At 27.7% G+C, this 14436-nt stretch overlaps 2 protein-coding genes and 1 long non-coding RNA gene across 3 annotated transcripts; all 3 read left to right on the forward strand.

The window, feature by feature from the left end:
- The first annotated feature begins 295 nt into the window (after positions 1-295).
- Positions 296-6553, forward strand: LOC145833255 (zinc metalloproteinase-disintegrin-like protein H4 subunit A). The gene is made up of 13 exons (XM_082940447.1): positions 296-346; positions 531-631; positions 1512-1685; positions 2013-2092; positions 2266-2408; positions 2890-2987; positions 3588-3743; positions 4225-4407; positions 4869-5002; positions 5257-5439; positions 5588-5750; positions 6332-6446; positions 6540-6553. The coding sequence occupies exons 2-13, from the start codon at positions 539-541 to the stop codon at positions 6551-6553; spliced, it is 1536 nt and encodes a 511-aa protein (XP_082796573.1). The 5' UTR covers positions 296-346; positions 531-538.
- A 577-nt stretch (positions 6554-7130) lies between these two features.
- LOC145835066 (uncharacterized) lies at positions 7131-8401 on the forward strand. Its single transcript, XR_014369816.1, has 3 exons — positions 7131-7230; positions 7819-7890; positions 8271-8401. It is a non-coding gene; the product is annotated as an uncharacterized LOC145835066 (long non-coding RNA).
- Positions 8402-8818: 417 nt separating this feature from the next.
- Positions 8819-10913, forward strand: LOC145833256 (uncharacterized). The gene is made up of 4 exons (XM_082940449.1): positions 8819-8969; positions 9771-9917; positions 10373-10576; positions 10868-10913. The coding sequence occupies exons 1-3, from the start codon at positions 8819-8821 to the stop codon at positions 10534-10536; spliced, it is 462 nt and encodes a 153-aa protein (XP_082796575.1). The 3' UTR covers positions 10537-10576; positions 10868-10913.
- Positions 10914-14436: the final 3523 nt, after the last annotated feature.

Raw genomic sequence — 14436 nt, forward strand, 5'->3', positions numbered from 1 at the left:
AGCAACTAATACAATTTGCTCTGTTTAAAAAAGAACAAGTTTACTTTTAAAGTACTAAAAACACTTTTAAATAAAATTTTTAACTTATTTTAATAAAAAGAAATCGATTTTTATAATCAACTAATACTATATATTGTATATATAACATCTTTTAGGTTAATAATTTCAATACTTTTATTATAGTTAAACTATGCAATTTTAAACTTTAATTCCTAAAAAAGATACGAAGTACTGTTATTGTCTGAACATATTTTACTTAACTTATTTCATTACAGAATCATGTTTCGCCTTACTATTACCTTTTTTCTGTTAATATCAGGGTTAAAAAGGACACAAGCAAATGGAGGTAAGCATTTATTTTGTAAAAGAAAAGGAAATTATTAATGATCACAATTTTAAACTAATAAAATAAATTATGTATAAAGACATTGTGTGTTATGTAAAACTTGTTATAAAAAATTAAGAAACAAGTAGAGATGTTTTAAAACCTTGAATGCTAGCTAGTTACTACATTTCTATAAATTTCAAAGACAACTTTATGGAAGAGTTAACAAGTTATGATGAAGTAAATGTTGTCCGAATATTTGAAGATGGAAAAAAATATTCGAGTTCAAACGTGCACAACGGCTCAGTAAGTACACAATGTTGTTTTTTCTGAACAGAACTTCAAATTTTATTAAGTAAATCAAAAAAAGTTTAAACATTAAAAAAATTTATGCAACAAAGTTGGTGGTCAATTTTGTTGAAAAATTTAATTTTGTAACAATTATGAAAAAAAAAAAAGCATCTGAGCTTATTCATAAACACTTAAAATAGTTGTTTAACCTTAAATAAAATTTAAAATTATTTAAACTATAATAATTTAATTAAGCTAGTATATATTTATTGTTAATTTATATTAAACAAAAAAAAAATCTTATTCTAATTATAAAAAAACTTTCCAGAGTATGAACTTTGTGTTTTTCGCAATACATATTAAAGAGTGATATATTCGAACTATGTTTGTCTAAACTAAAGCATTTTTCTAAGACGTAACCGTTTTTTACTAATACAGTTTTAAAAAAAAATTATTCTAAGTAGTGTTTTACTTAAGTATAATGGTTATTAAAATGTTCTATTAATTAAGAATAAAATACTTGACAACTTGGCATAGGTTTTAGAGTACTGAAGTATCTTAATGTGGTTAAGTAATTTTCAGTACTCTAAAATCTATGCCAAGTTGCTTAAGATATTTTTACATATACTTAGCTTACAAAACTTAATTAATAAGTTTTTAAAATTAGCTTTTGAAAACAAATTTATATAAATTTAACCTTTTTTGGTAATATGTTTACTACACATCAACTTTTCTGTGCTTTCTTAGAGAAATCCTGTTTTAGTATAACAAAAGCTAGTTAAAAAGTTTTGAAAATATGTATTAAGTTCCAGCTATTTGCAAGAACTTACCTGATATTTCAATTAAAGTAAAAAGGTAATGATTTCTTTTTTAATTGAACGTTTATACATTCTAGGTTACACAGAGCACCTCAGATAAACCATGTTTTGAAATTAGATTCAAAAATTCGTCAAAAAACATGAAGCTGCATTTGAACAAGAACAAAAACTTATTAACGAGCAATTTTAGAATAACAAGGTTTAGCAGAAAACACCAAAAAGAAGAAGTTATAAAACAAAACTATCTAAATGTTAGTGTTATAAAACTTGGAAAATATACAAATAATTTATTTTAACAAGTCTTAAGCTCAGACTATTTTGAGATAATAATTTCAATTTTTATTATAGCATATTTATCGCTATACGTTAAAGAAAAGATACTGACTGATGTTTAATTTCTGTTTAACGTTTTGTGTATTTACTTTTAAGATCACTAGATTGTAGTTTTGTTTAGAAGCATTCTTATAAACTAGCAGTGTTAGAACTAAACATGTTTCTAATTACAAAAATTTATGTATTTTGTTCGTGCTAAGTTTTATTTTAAATAGTTATTTCTTACTTATTTTAATTTGTTTAAGGAGGATCATTGTCATTATTATGTTAAAGTTGAAGGTGTTGAAAACTCAAAAATAAGATTTTCTTTATGTGAACGTTTACAGTAAGTTAAGTATTTTAAACTCTATACATTTGATTAGTAATTTTAAATGACGTGTTATTAAATGGTTGTATATACCAAGCGTTATAGAAAGAGTATTTAAGAATTATAAATTTAAAATGTGTGACTTAAACAAAGTAAACTTACTAAAAATTTCTCTAATTGGTTATTTTTAGTGGCAAAATAGAAATGAATGATGAGTTGTACATGATCCGACCATACAAAAACCATCATGTATTTTTTAAACCAATTGACAACCCGTTGTACCATCAGCATATAAATTTTAATGATTCTTCTCATCACAAGCATGTTTACGAAGGTAAAATAGATTCAAATGCTTTTTTTTTTTAGTGAACATAATTGTTAAAGGTACTATTACAGTATTGAACCCTTTTTTTATTTTGTATTGCTTTTTTTAAATAACTACGCGTTAAATTATAAGGAAACTGTTTGCGTATTTTGTCTATTTTATTTATTTACATATAGTAATCAAAGCAAACGGAAAAAGCTTCTTGAAGTAAGGTGTAAGTACATTTTTATATAATTATGAACTACAAGTTAAATACAAATACTTTGTTTCAAATAATTTTAATGATTTTTAACAAGTACTTTGCTACAGTTTCAACTATGGGTTTACTTGAATGATATTGATAATTAACTCTTATATTTCTTGTTTATAGTAGAAAAATACGTTAGAATTTTTCGACTTTCACGCCTTCAATCACCACACTATACAACACTGTGGTCTGAAAAACACATTTTTCTGCATGTACTATATAACATAATATTTACGTAAACAGCTGATGATTGGCACATTAGAGGAAAACGAAGTGTAAAAGAACCAACAAACAAGAACAAAATGTTTATTGAGCTTATGCTTGTTATTGACAAAAACATTGTTAGTTGTTGTTATTTACTTTATAGAAGCTTTGAATTGTTTTTAATCATAAAAAAATGTTCAAATTAAAACATAACCAATTTTCTAAAACTAAAGCAGTTGTTGAAAGCTTAAACTTCAAAGTGCACATTTTGAGTTTTTTTTACAATTTTTTTTTTGTTATAGCAAGTAAAATTAATAATGTAAAGCTTACAGAAATTTCGTAATAATTAAAGTTTAAAAAACTTTAAAAAATGTTTAAGCATTATAAAATTATTTTAGTTTTGATTAAAGTACCTTTGTATTATACACTATTTAAAAAGCATATACTTGAGGACTTATTAAAAGATTGTTAATTAAATCTTATTAACAAATAGTTTATCAAGAAGAGCTGCAACCGCTTTAATAAAAAATTGAAATAACGACTTTAAAAAGTTTTTACGAAACGATGTTAGAAATTCACTAAATAAAAATTTAGATGAAGTATTAAGATATTACTCACAAAAAAACTGTTTTGCATACCGACTTTTTTGATTGCATAAAAATTTTTAACTTGTAAGCTAATTTAACAACATGTAACTTTGAATACTACTAACTGCTTATCAAATGTACTGCTTGCAGTGGCAGAAGTTTAATATGGACATGGCAGCAGTCAAGGAGGAAGTTTTCGCCATCGTCAATTACGCTGATGAGCTTTTCATGAAGGTCGGCTTGCGTCTTGCTCTCACCCACTTGCACGTTTCCGAAGATTACACCATTAAAAACAATGCATCTGTTGTGAGTTGATTGTTTTTACATTCATAACAAGATTTTTACCACATATATTTACTTTTGTTTATAGAAGAGGTGCTGGTAAATTATCTAGTTTGCTTACCAAATTTACAGAATTTTTTATAGTGGGTCGGGCTTGTAAAAAAGGTCTACAAATTTTACAATTTAAGCCATCCGTTATTAGCTTGATTATTATAAATAATATAAGATAACACAACTGTGTTAAGTGTAATTATTTAGTGTATTCTTGTAGCTAACCGCTGAAACCTCTAGTAGTTTTATCAGGGATTGCAATATAAGCTTATAAGCGATGTCTTCTGATTCGAGTTCTACTAGTTGTATTTTCGAGAGTAGTTTAAAAGTTACATTACTTGACAATTTTTTTATTGTGTATTTTCAACTTGTATACCTACTACTTCAAATTTACATTAAAACATGTTCAATTTCCCTTTACCAAAAGTTAGCTTTATCAAAAACTTTACTAAAGGAGCTGTCAAAATTCAATGGTTACCGCATGAAGCGCATCAGAGAAGACAAGGACCCCAGGTCGTCATGGAAACGAGCTGACGTGGTCTTCCTCATGTTCGACGGCTCCTTCAACAGCGTCATTGTCGGGATGGCCTACGTAAACGGGCTGTGTGACCCGAATTTGAGCGTTGGAATCGGAAAGGTGGTTGTAATTCAAAAATAACAATTTGTTAGTTATAAAATGTAAATTCAGCTGGTACAAAGTATCATATAACTTTTATTGTTTTGAAATAAAAAATAAATATAATATAGGCTTTTTGGTATACTTAAATTTTTAGGTCTAGTGCATAAGATAAAAGTATTAAATGTTTTTTTTCAGTTATGAGTTTTCTTTTAACATTTAGAAGCAAAATAGTGCTGAACAATTGTAACAGTTTTTAAAACTTTTGGCCTTTTAGTTTCTTTTAAGTTCTAATTGTTGCTTTTTGATTTTAAATAAGTATTTTATTTAAAATTTAAATAAAAAGCATACTTAGCACTACATTACTGTAAACTTAATACTTAAGTAAAACATATTTAAAAATTTTCAAACTTAATTTAAACGCTTTTTAGCAGTTTATAAATCAGCTCAAGTAACATTTAGTCAACTACAACCTGTAACAGCACTACAAAGATCAGCGTTTGTCGGCGGCAGTGCTGACTCACGAGCTGGCGCACACCCTTGGGCTGCAACACATCGATCCGAAGCGCTGCAAATGCCGTAAAGAAGCTTCTTGCATCATGAACGAGCAGTTGGGGTTAGTATAAGTATGTATTTTATTTTAGCCGATCAATTAGTACAGGAAAGGTATTTTCCCCTTGACGGCGACATCATTGGGAGATTAAGTGGTAAGGGAACGAAATAGTAATGAGTAGTTAGATAGTAAAAGGGCGATAGCTAAAAGGGACGGTTGTTCTTATTTTTACTTTTGCAACGTGGGCAACTGCGAAAACGAGTTTGGGAAACCAATAGTATTTTTTGTACATTGTTAACTTGTTTTGTACCGTTTAGAAACGGGGAAGGTTTCGAGTGGTCGGAGTGCAGCAGGCGGGTACTGGAAAGGATGCTTCCGAACAAGAAGTGCATCCACGACACCCCGCGCAGGGAAGATCTGTTCGCTCATCCGAAGTGCGGGAACATGATCGTTGAGGAAGGGGAAGAGTGCGACTGCGGCACCGTAGACGACTGCAAAAGGTGGGGTTGCTGAAACGGAAAAACCTTTTCCACCATTTTTTATAAACTAATAGTGTTTTTTTTTCCTTTTTACTAAAACCCTAAACTTTTTTAACGTTTCTTTATTATGTCCATTGCCTGTTGTTGATTAACTTTATACGTTTGTTAGCAAATGCTGCGATCCGTCAACGTGCAAACTGCTACCTGGTAGGCAGTGCGACAGGGGAGAGTGCTGCCATCATTGCAGATTGCTGAGTAGCAGGCACGTTTGCAGAGGAACGAACAACAACGAGTGCGACTTGGTTGAAAAGTGCACGGGAAAATCAGCAAACGTATGTTGATCGAAACACTTGTACTTATACATGTCATAGTGTTGTTTACTAAACTGTAACATTTCATTAAACTACTAAAATCTTTAAATTATACATTTATAAACTTAAATGTTAGCAATTAAATTTTTCAAAGTAGTAGATTAAGTTGTTGCTTTTAATAAGACTGACATTTGAAGTTATAACTTAAAATGTTTTGTTTATTATAAAGAATGACGTGCATTTAAAAAGTTAAAATATTTTATTAGTTAAAGTTATTTGAAGGTAATTAAGAATATTTTTATCTAGATTTGTTTTTGTTTTACTAAGCTAAGTTAGAGAGATTAACTTTTTAGATTGTTTTAAAATATTTTCTAATCCACTCATTAACTTTGAATTTATTCTTTTACTATAACCTAAAAGTATTCATTCGACTTTATGACCGAGAGGTACACTTAGGTCCTTAGATAAAACTTTTTTTATTACTTATTTTTTGTTTTTGTTCAACAAACTAAATTAAAGCAATATAGCAAACTTCCATAAGTTAACTTTGCATAAACTCTTACAAAATATTTTTAACTTTTGTACAACTCTAACGACGACAGTGCCCTCGCAATAGATACGTTGAAGACGGGAGGAAGTGTAACAGAGGCCGCGATTACTGCGCCGGTGGAATTTGCATGACGCGTAAGTTGCAGTGCAAGGAAAACTTGGGTGAAGGTCAGTGTGATTTTAGAATACTATTATAAAGTTTTGATATATTGGTCATCTCTAGTGTAAAGAATGTAAATTTAAGTTTACATTGCTCAACAGCTGCTAGTTGTTGAACTTTAAAAAAAAAATTTAATTGTGTTTTAATTCTTCAATACAGAAAGTTTTAAAATCTTAGTCTTTTTTTATTCGGCTTAAAAAGTAATTTGATTAGGTTTATAGTCAAGCATATAACATTTAGTTTTCAAATACACACACGGTAAGTTTTAGATAAGCATAAAAACATAAACACAATAAGTATGTTGCTTCTTTTCACCTAGATTTGAGACCAGCTCCAGAAGTGTGCTACGACCTCAACTTAGAAGGATACCCTTATGCGAACTGCGGAGGAAAAAATGCTTCGTGTACGAAAAAGTTTGTTATAGTTTTAAAAGTATAAAGTTTTAATATATCAAAAGTGTTAGGTCAAGGATAGCTAACAGCATGTTGAGTAACTAACATATTAACTAAAATAGCTATAATACGATAATGCTAAACTTTATGATTGAAAAAACAATCGTTTTTTTTTCAAACACCTACATTAAGAACGAACAACTTTGTTTCTGGGAACAGGAATAAAATGTGTGGTAAGCTGTTCTGTGAGAAGCCAAAAGTGAGGACAAACTTTGATCAATTTAATGTTATGTGCGGCGACGATGATGTTGATAAGTACTCTTCTCTATACACAAGATCTCCTGAAGAACATCTAGCTCCTGGTTTAGTGAAAGACTTTACTTCGTGCGGAAAAGACAAAGTAAGTTTATTCACATTTTATTGTACCATCGTATGAGTAGACAATTATAAATAAAGTACTACATAAGACAATACACATACTCTATTAAGCTCTGCTTTTTAAAGATAAGTTACAGCAAACTTAAAGACTCGTCAGTATTAATGTTTAATTTTAAAATCTTGCATTTTATAAAAACTTGACTAGTTTACTGAAAAATACATTTTAAAACTTTGAAAAATAACATTGATTGTATATTTTGTTTTTTAATGATTAGGCATATATCACAATAATGGTAGACAAAAAATCCGACTAAAGTTTAAGACCTTATTTTTAGCATTAAAAAATTAGAAGCGAATAGAGATTAATTTGTAAATTAAAATTACCGTACGAAGTACCTTACTCAAACGAATCGTTTGACTTCAACAGAAATTTTTAAAACTTTATACTTTAGATAAACCATGTGTTTATGTTTTTGTCTCTACCTTGTATAATGTCTTAAGTTGTTACCTTTTTAGAAATTTTGTTTTTTTTTGTTTTCTGCTTAATTAAAAAAAAAATTCTACTTTCATCAAGCCTTAGATAACTATATTGGTATAAAATAATTTTCAGTGGTGTAAAGGAAACAAATGCGTGAATGATGAAAAAAGCGATTGCAGTAAAGTTAACTGCCATGGTAATGGAGTAAGTTTGCTTTAGATTCTAATGTTTTTGTTAAATTTGAAAACCGTGGTCTAAAAAAATACCATTTTTTTTTTAAGCTATGAGAGTTAGTAAAAAAAAATAGTTGATATTCTTCTTCAAAAATATTTTCATATCATTGAACTTTTTGATCAGTAGAGCAACATTGCCATGTAAAACTGAATGTTTATTTTTAAAATGTTATCTAGTTTTGTTTTATTTTCCTATCAACATAAAAAGTACTTTTGTTCATAATTTTAGCCAATAAACAACTTTTATTGTATTCTGTATACGATGAAATACTTCGAAAAAATTTACTACATAAGTCTGTTGTTGAACTTTTTTAAAGCATCTTTGAAACTTTTCTTACATAAACATTTCAGATATGCGACAATTATGGAGACTGTCATTGCGATGAGGGCTACGCTCCTCCTAACTGTAAAAACAGTGTCTCAAAAAAACGTCCAGGTAATAAGCTGAATAGAAAAACAAACATACGAAACGATAAAAGAAAGCATACTCATAATAAAGCAAATGATAAAGCGACAAAAAACAAATATAAAACAAATAAGTTTTCACCAACAAATAAATACAATCCGCGAGGCAGTAAACCATATGACACAAAATACCCTTACTATTGGTTTCCAAAAGACAACGAGATAACAAATTTGTATACATCTGATGCAAACGAATTAAAAAGTTCAAGTAAAAGTAGTCTAGTTTTTGTTTTATTAGTAGATATTTTTTAATGTTGCTTTGTGGTTAAATAAAGTTTTTTGTTTAAATTTGGTCTTATTTATTAAATTTAAGAATTTTGTAGAGTCTTAAAAGTAAATCATTATACCTATTACACATAGTGTTCAAAGATTTCAATGTTTTATAACATTTACTTTTTATTTTAACATTTTCCCAAGAGTCTTTACTAAGATACATGTACAAAATATTAAAAGGAGGAAACGGCATGATATTGATGTTTATTGTATTTCTGCTGATAATACCTGCAGTACTGGTGGGGGGAGCTTTTGTTTGGTACAAATGCTTCGGTGGAAGCCAGAAAGTACTTAGATGGAAGCAAAACAGGTGTTTTAAATACTTTAGTAAAGTAACCAGCTATGCTTACTTTATGTTAGTATATTTTTGAACTAACACTTAAAAAATACCGTAAAAAGTTATTTCTAAAGTTTTTAAAGACACAAATTAGATAGCACTAGCTATATTTGTATAACAATAGCAGTTACTAAGTATGAATAAAATAAAACAGTCTACATACAACTAGTTTTTAAAAGTTTTATATTAGTACGTGCAAATTAAACTACCTAATTTGAAAAAAAAATTAAGTTTAATCTTTGTGTAGATAATAAAGTTACTTTCAATAGGCTTCTATTTATGTGCCTCTAAATATAAATATGCAAGTTGAAATTGTAGATTATGCCTAAATTTTTAAAAACTTGAACCTGTTTTTAACTTCTTAAGCGCTTTTTGTTTTAAAAATACAAAAATTTACAATTAAAAACAGTTAAGTGGTCATTTAGAAAACAAGATAAACATTTTGAAATAGTTAATTTAATTATTTTTTCAGGTGTTTAAAAACCGATAGCAAAAAGTTAGAAGCTCAAGAAAAAAACAAAACTATTTCAAACACTAAAAACAAAAAATTTTCTGAACAACTGACATGTTAGCGTTGTTTTACTTATTTTTATTGTTACTTTACTTACCATTTGTGTACATTTAAACATAAAATCATGTTACAATTTGCAAAATTTTAGCTTAAAAACTTCAACAACAACTGAGTCTTATGACACAGCGTTATTCTAGTTAAAATAAACACAATTTTGTACGTGCTAAATAATTAAAGACTTAAAAAAGCACTGTGATTTTTTCAGCATCTGATTTAGATAAAATCAATCAAACAAACACAAGTGATGAAACTCAATCTTTCATTCCAATTAGGCATGCAATTAGACCACCTGCTAACAAAAGCACGCCATTTAGTTTTGCTTCCGATCCACCGAGGAACAATAACCATCCTGGTAGATAAATAGTGTATTTTGAAAGCTACTGGTATATCTTTAAGCGTGAAGTTTTTTTTTCGAATTAAATAAGGCTAAATATATTTTTTCTCTTGGTATCTGACGTTTGCAACTGTAAATTTTCAAACCAAAACAAAAAGGAGATTAAAAGTTAAAGTCAAAAATTTTTGTTGGTAAAACAGGAAATCTTAAAAACAAGCTTATTTTAAACTGGTAAAAAGTGTAGCATAAATGATCTAAAAATCTAAATCAACGCACAACAAGATTTTATTCATACATTAAGTTAGTTAACTTTAATGCTGTTTTTTTTTTTCTGAATGTTAGAAACATATTTAGATGCTCTGCTTCTTCTAACGATAGTCAAGTAGTCTTAATGATATTTTTAGACCTTTTTTAAAATGATGCTTTAGTATAACATAAAATATATTTCTAAAATAATTATCAATAACAAACAGGTGGGAGAAGTTTAATACGAGAACAAGAACAGTCTTCAAGCAGGAATGATCATGTTACATCGAACGGCTACATGACTTCTTCTCTAAACTCGACAACTGATGACAGTTTGTACCGCGCCCCACCTCCGTTACCTCGTAAAAATCGTCAACATACGAACTATTAGTCCCTCAAAGCGGAAAGATTGGGCAGAGTGAGCCTTCAATGTCAGTTTTTAGTAACTAGTTAAAAATTGGTTTATTTTACAAAAATGAAGTATCTCTTTTCGTTTGAACCTGTATTGCAATATCACTTCTTTTTTAAGTTTATGTTGGACTTAATACTTTAGAACTTTTTAAAAGTAGTTTTTAAAATTCAATACACACTTTGTAGTCGTCGATAAAAAACAACTGCTGCTACTTGAAAATTGATTTGCTAAAAACTGTCATGCTTACTTTTTTTTACATCGTGTTCAGGAAATATACTTTAAATAAATCTTAATAATTTCTTTTTGACAGGGTTGGAGCTGAGTGGAACACTGTTAAAGAAAAATGTTTTTAGTAGTTATATATGCAATGAGTTTTAAAGTTTTCAAATATTTTTTAAATTTTTAAATAGATAAATAAAAGTTACTTGAATTGTCGCTGAGTATTTTATGAATTGTTTATTTATCATTAATTATATTTTAAAAATTTAAACCCGGCTATTTAAAATCAAATGTCAGTTGATTACAACATTTTAGCTTTTTGCTTTAAATAATCTTCCAATTTTATATTTTTTACATTCATGTACTTTTTTACTTTGGTACAAAACAAATTGTTTTATAATGATTTCCGGGATGCTTTGCAGATTCGATGTTAATAAATTATCAAGAAAGAATTTTTTCGCATTCAATAATAAGCTTCTTTTTTTTTATGTTTAATCCAGAATTACCAAATGTAGTTTAATGTGTCTTGCATTACTTTAAGGCTTTTTTGTTGATCAACATGTAACTTACATAAGGCTATAAATAGCTCTATAATATTGTAATTATACTAAAGACTGTAGTTACAAGTTAATAAATAATTTTCATTTAATATAAATACGTGGGTATAAGGTTGACTAAAGAAAAAATGTTTTTAGTGTACAAAACAAAAATTTTGTATTCTTCAGTTATTTTAAAATTAAATTTTTTGAGTTCATTTAAGGTTTATGTTTAAGTTATTATAAATACGATAAAAAATGTATCTTGATACATCTTTTTAAAGTTATATCAGATTTGAAACTTTTGTAGTAGTAAAAAATAAACAATGATGTTCCTTTAAACTAGCAGTTTAACGCATCAAAATTTGTAAATAAGTCATGTTTACAATTTAACAATATAACCGTAGTATAATTGTATAATTATTTTTTTAAGATAGTTTTTAAAGGTTAAGGTATTCATTATAGTAATAGTATAACGTGATTTGTCAACAACTGATTGTGAGTTCACTCTGGTGGCAGTAGTCACATGATTGGATTTTTGTAATGATTTTTTACATAGCGCCGGTGAACAGCTTTATTGTTTTCCCACACTTTGTTTTTTGTCAATAAAGCAATAGTCTTGTAAGTGTTCTCCAAAGGACGTATCATAATAGGATTTTTTAAGACAGTATTCATTTTATACATTTCGGTCAATTAAATGTTTAATAGTGATGAGGGAGATAAAATAACACACGATGTAACACACTCGATTTTTCCAAGAAAATGTTTATCGATGCAAGGGGTAGAGCTTGAGACAAATGTTTTTTGAATAATAAAAAAGTTTTGAGCGAAACACATGTTACTCTCACACAGAGGGCTGGCAAGCGGCCATTGACAATTCTATTAATAAGGATATTAAACCAAGAGTTTAATTTATAGAGCTGGGCTTCTTCTTTTAAAAACTGTCTTTGGTTCTATATTTTAAGTGTATTATGAGTGATGTAAGCTTAAATGTAGAAAACTTCTGCTACTTTGAAGTTTAAAAACTAGTCATAAAACTTTAAACTTATGTCAAATTTAAGGCCTACAGCAGCTGCTAAAAAATACCATAAAAGCTTGTATACAAATACTATTTAAAAATTAAATTAAGTATTTAAATGTACGCTGAGAAAACTGTTTCAAGCAAACTTATTTTAAACAATCTCTTTTTCTGAGAAAAACAGAAAAAAAAACTTCTTTTTTATGTTTACAATTATTTTTTGCCTTGTAGTATTACAATTTTAAACTTAGATAAGTATTCAAAATATTAAAAAGTATATTTTAAAACAGAAGAAAAGTTGTTGTCCTTAATATTATTATTGTTGTTTTGTTGTTTTCTTATTAGAAGCATAAATCTAACAGTACTTGTCTTTTAATTTTCATTTATAAAAGTTAAGTTCAGTTATGGTAGAATTAACTTTTTTAAAGTTTAAATGCATAACAGATATATAAAACACTATCCCAAGTTTTTCTGTGATAGTTTGATACGTATTTCACTACTTTTCGTCAGAACCTAACAGAAGAACATATGTAAAATTATGAATGGTTTTGAAACAAAAACACAAAAATTTAAAACTAACCAAGTAATTAGCGCACTTAATTATCAGTGGAAAGTAATAAACAATTAAACTCAAATACTACTAACGATAAAAAATTGGTTAACTTAACTAAATAAAAAAACTTCGTAATCGAATTACCATAGAGCATACAAAATATGTTCTAAAGAATTACTTCATTTAGAGGTTGAGAGAATAAAATAAATTTTAATAAAATTTGGATACCAACCAAATTTGATTATGAGGGTTATAAAATCACATCACAATAACCTAAAACAACCTAAGTTATACGGACCGGAGAAGTTACCAGCAATTTCAAAATTATCTTATATTGGAGAAAAATCACGTGTATTTAAGAGCGAAGTAAACATCTTATCTGATAACAAAACATCTTACAACCAAGTGTGTCCAAAAGTTATATTTTTACCAAAACCTTTATAAAAAATGCAGTTGAAGGATCCGATACCAGACCAAGACAAAAGTTGTATAGTTTATAAGTTTAATTGCTTTTGCGAAAAGAGCTATATCGGTCAGACTACAAGACACTTAAAAACCAGGATAAAAGAACATCTACCTGCTTGTGTGATGAAATTCATTGAAAAATAACCTGAAATTAAGACAACGGCAACAAAAAACGCAGCAAAAAGATCTTCAGTTGCAGAACATCTAATAAATAATAGAGATTGTGCTAGGAAAGATAACATATCCAGATTTAAAATAATTTATCATTGCAATAGTGTACTTGATCTCGCAAAGTTGGAGGCTATCTCCATATTTTTAGAGAAACCAGAATTGTGCAAACAAAAGGAATTCAATTACAAAGTGTCTTTATTTAGTTAAATTATTCTTTTTTTCTCGTTAGTAATATTTTAGATTACTTATTTATTACTTTACACTGATAATTAATTGCGCTAATTACTTTGTTAGTTTTAACTTTTTGTGTTTTTGTTTAAAAACCAATCATAGTTTTAAATTTGTTCTACCGTTAGGTTCTGACGAAAAGTAATGAAATACGTATTAAACTATCACAGAAAAACTTGGGAGAGTGTTTTATATATCTGTTATGCATTTAAATAAATTAGCTAATAATGTTTGAAGTTCTTTAAAGTTATTAAAAAACTGTGCAATAGTTTATTTATCTATTCAAATGTAAAACTATTTTGACAGTTCAATTAAAATTAATTAATATAAAAAAAAACTTTTTGCACAAAATACTGATAAAATTTAACGTAATTATATTTTAGCGTATTACATTTTAACTTTCCTTAAAGAGGTTGTAACCTATCATTCAAGTATTCAAATTTTTGCTTTAAGTATTGATTATCTCATTTTATAAGTTGATTTAAAGTTATATCTATTTTTTAGTTCTTATCTTACTAAACAAGTTTTTAAGTACATTTTTATACACAAAACTCAGTTAATTTTCGTTTAGTTTTTTTTTTACATTTCGTTAAAGTGATTGTTTTATTACTAAATATTTAATTATTTTAATGATAAAAAAATAAATCTAATTTAACGTAAGAAATTTTATAAGCATGTGGTGTACGACT

This window comes from Thalia democratica, chromosome 4 (assembly GCF_965202585.1).
Source record: "Thalia democratica chromosome 4, ktThaDemo2.hap1.1, whole genome shotgun sequence".
Lineage (NCBI taxonomy): Eukaryota > Metazoa > Chordata > Thaliacea > Salpida > Salpidae > Thalia > Thalia democratica.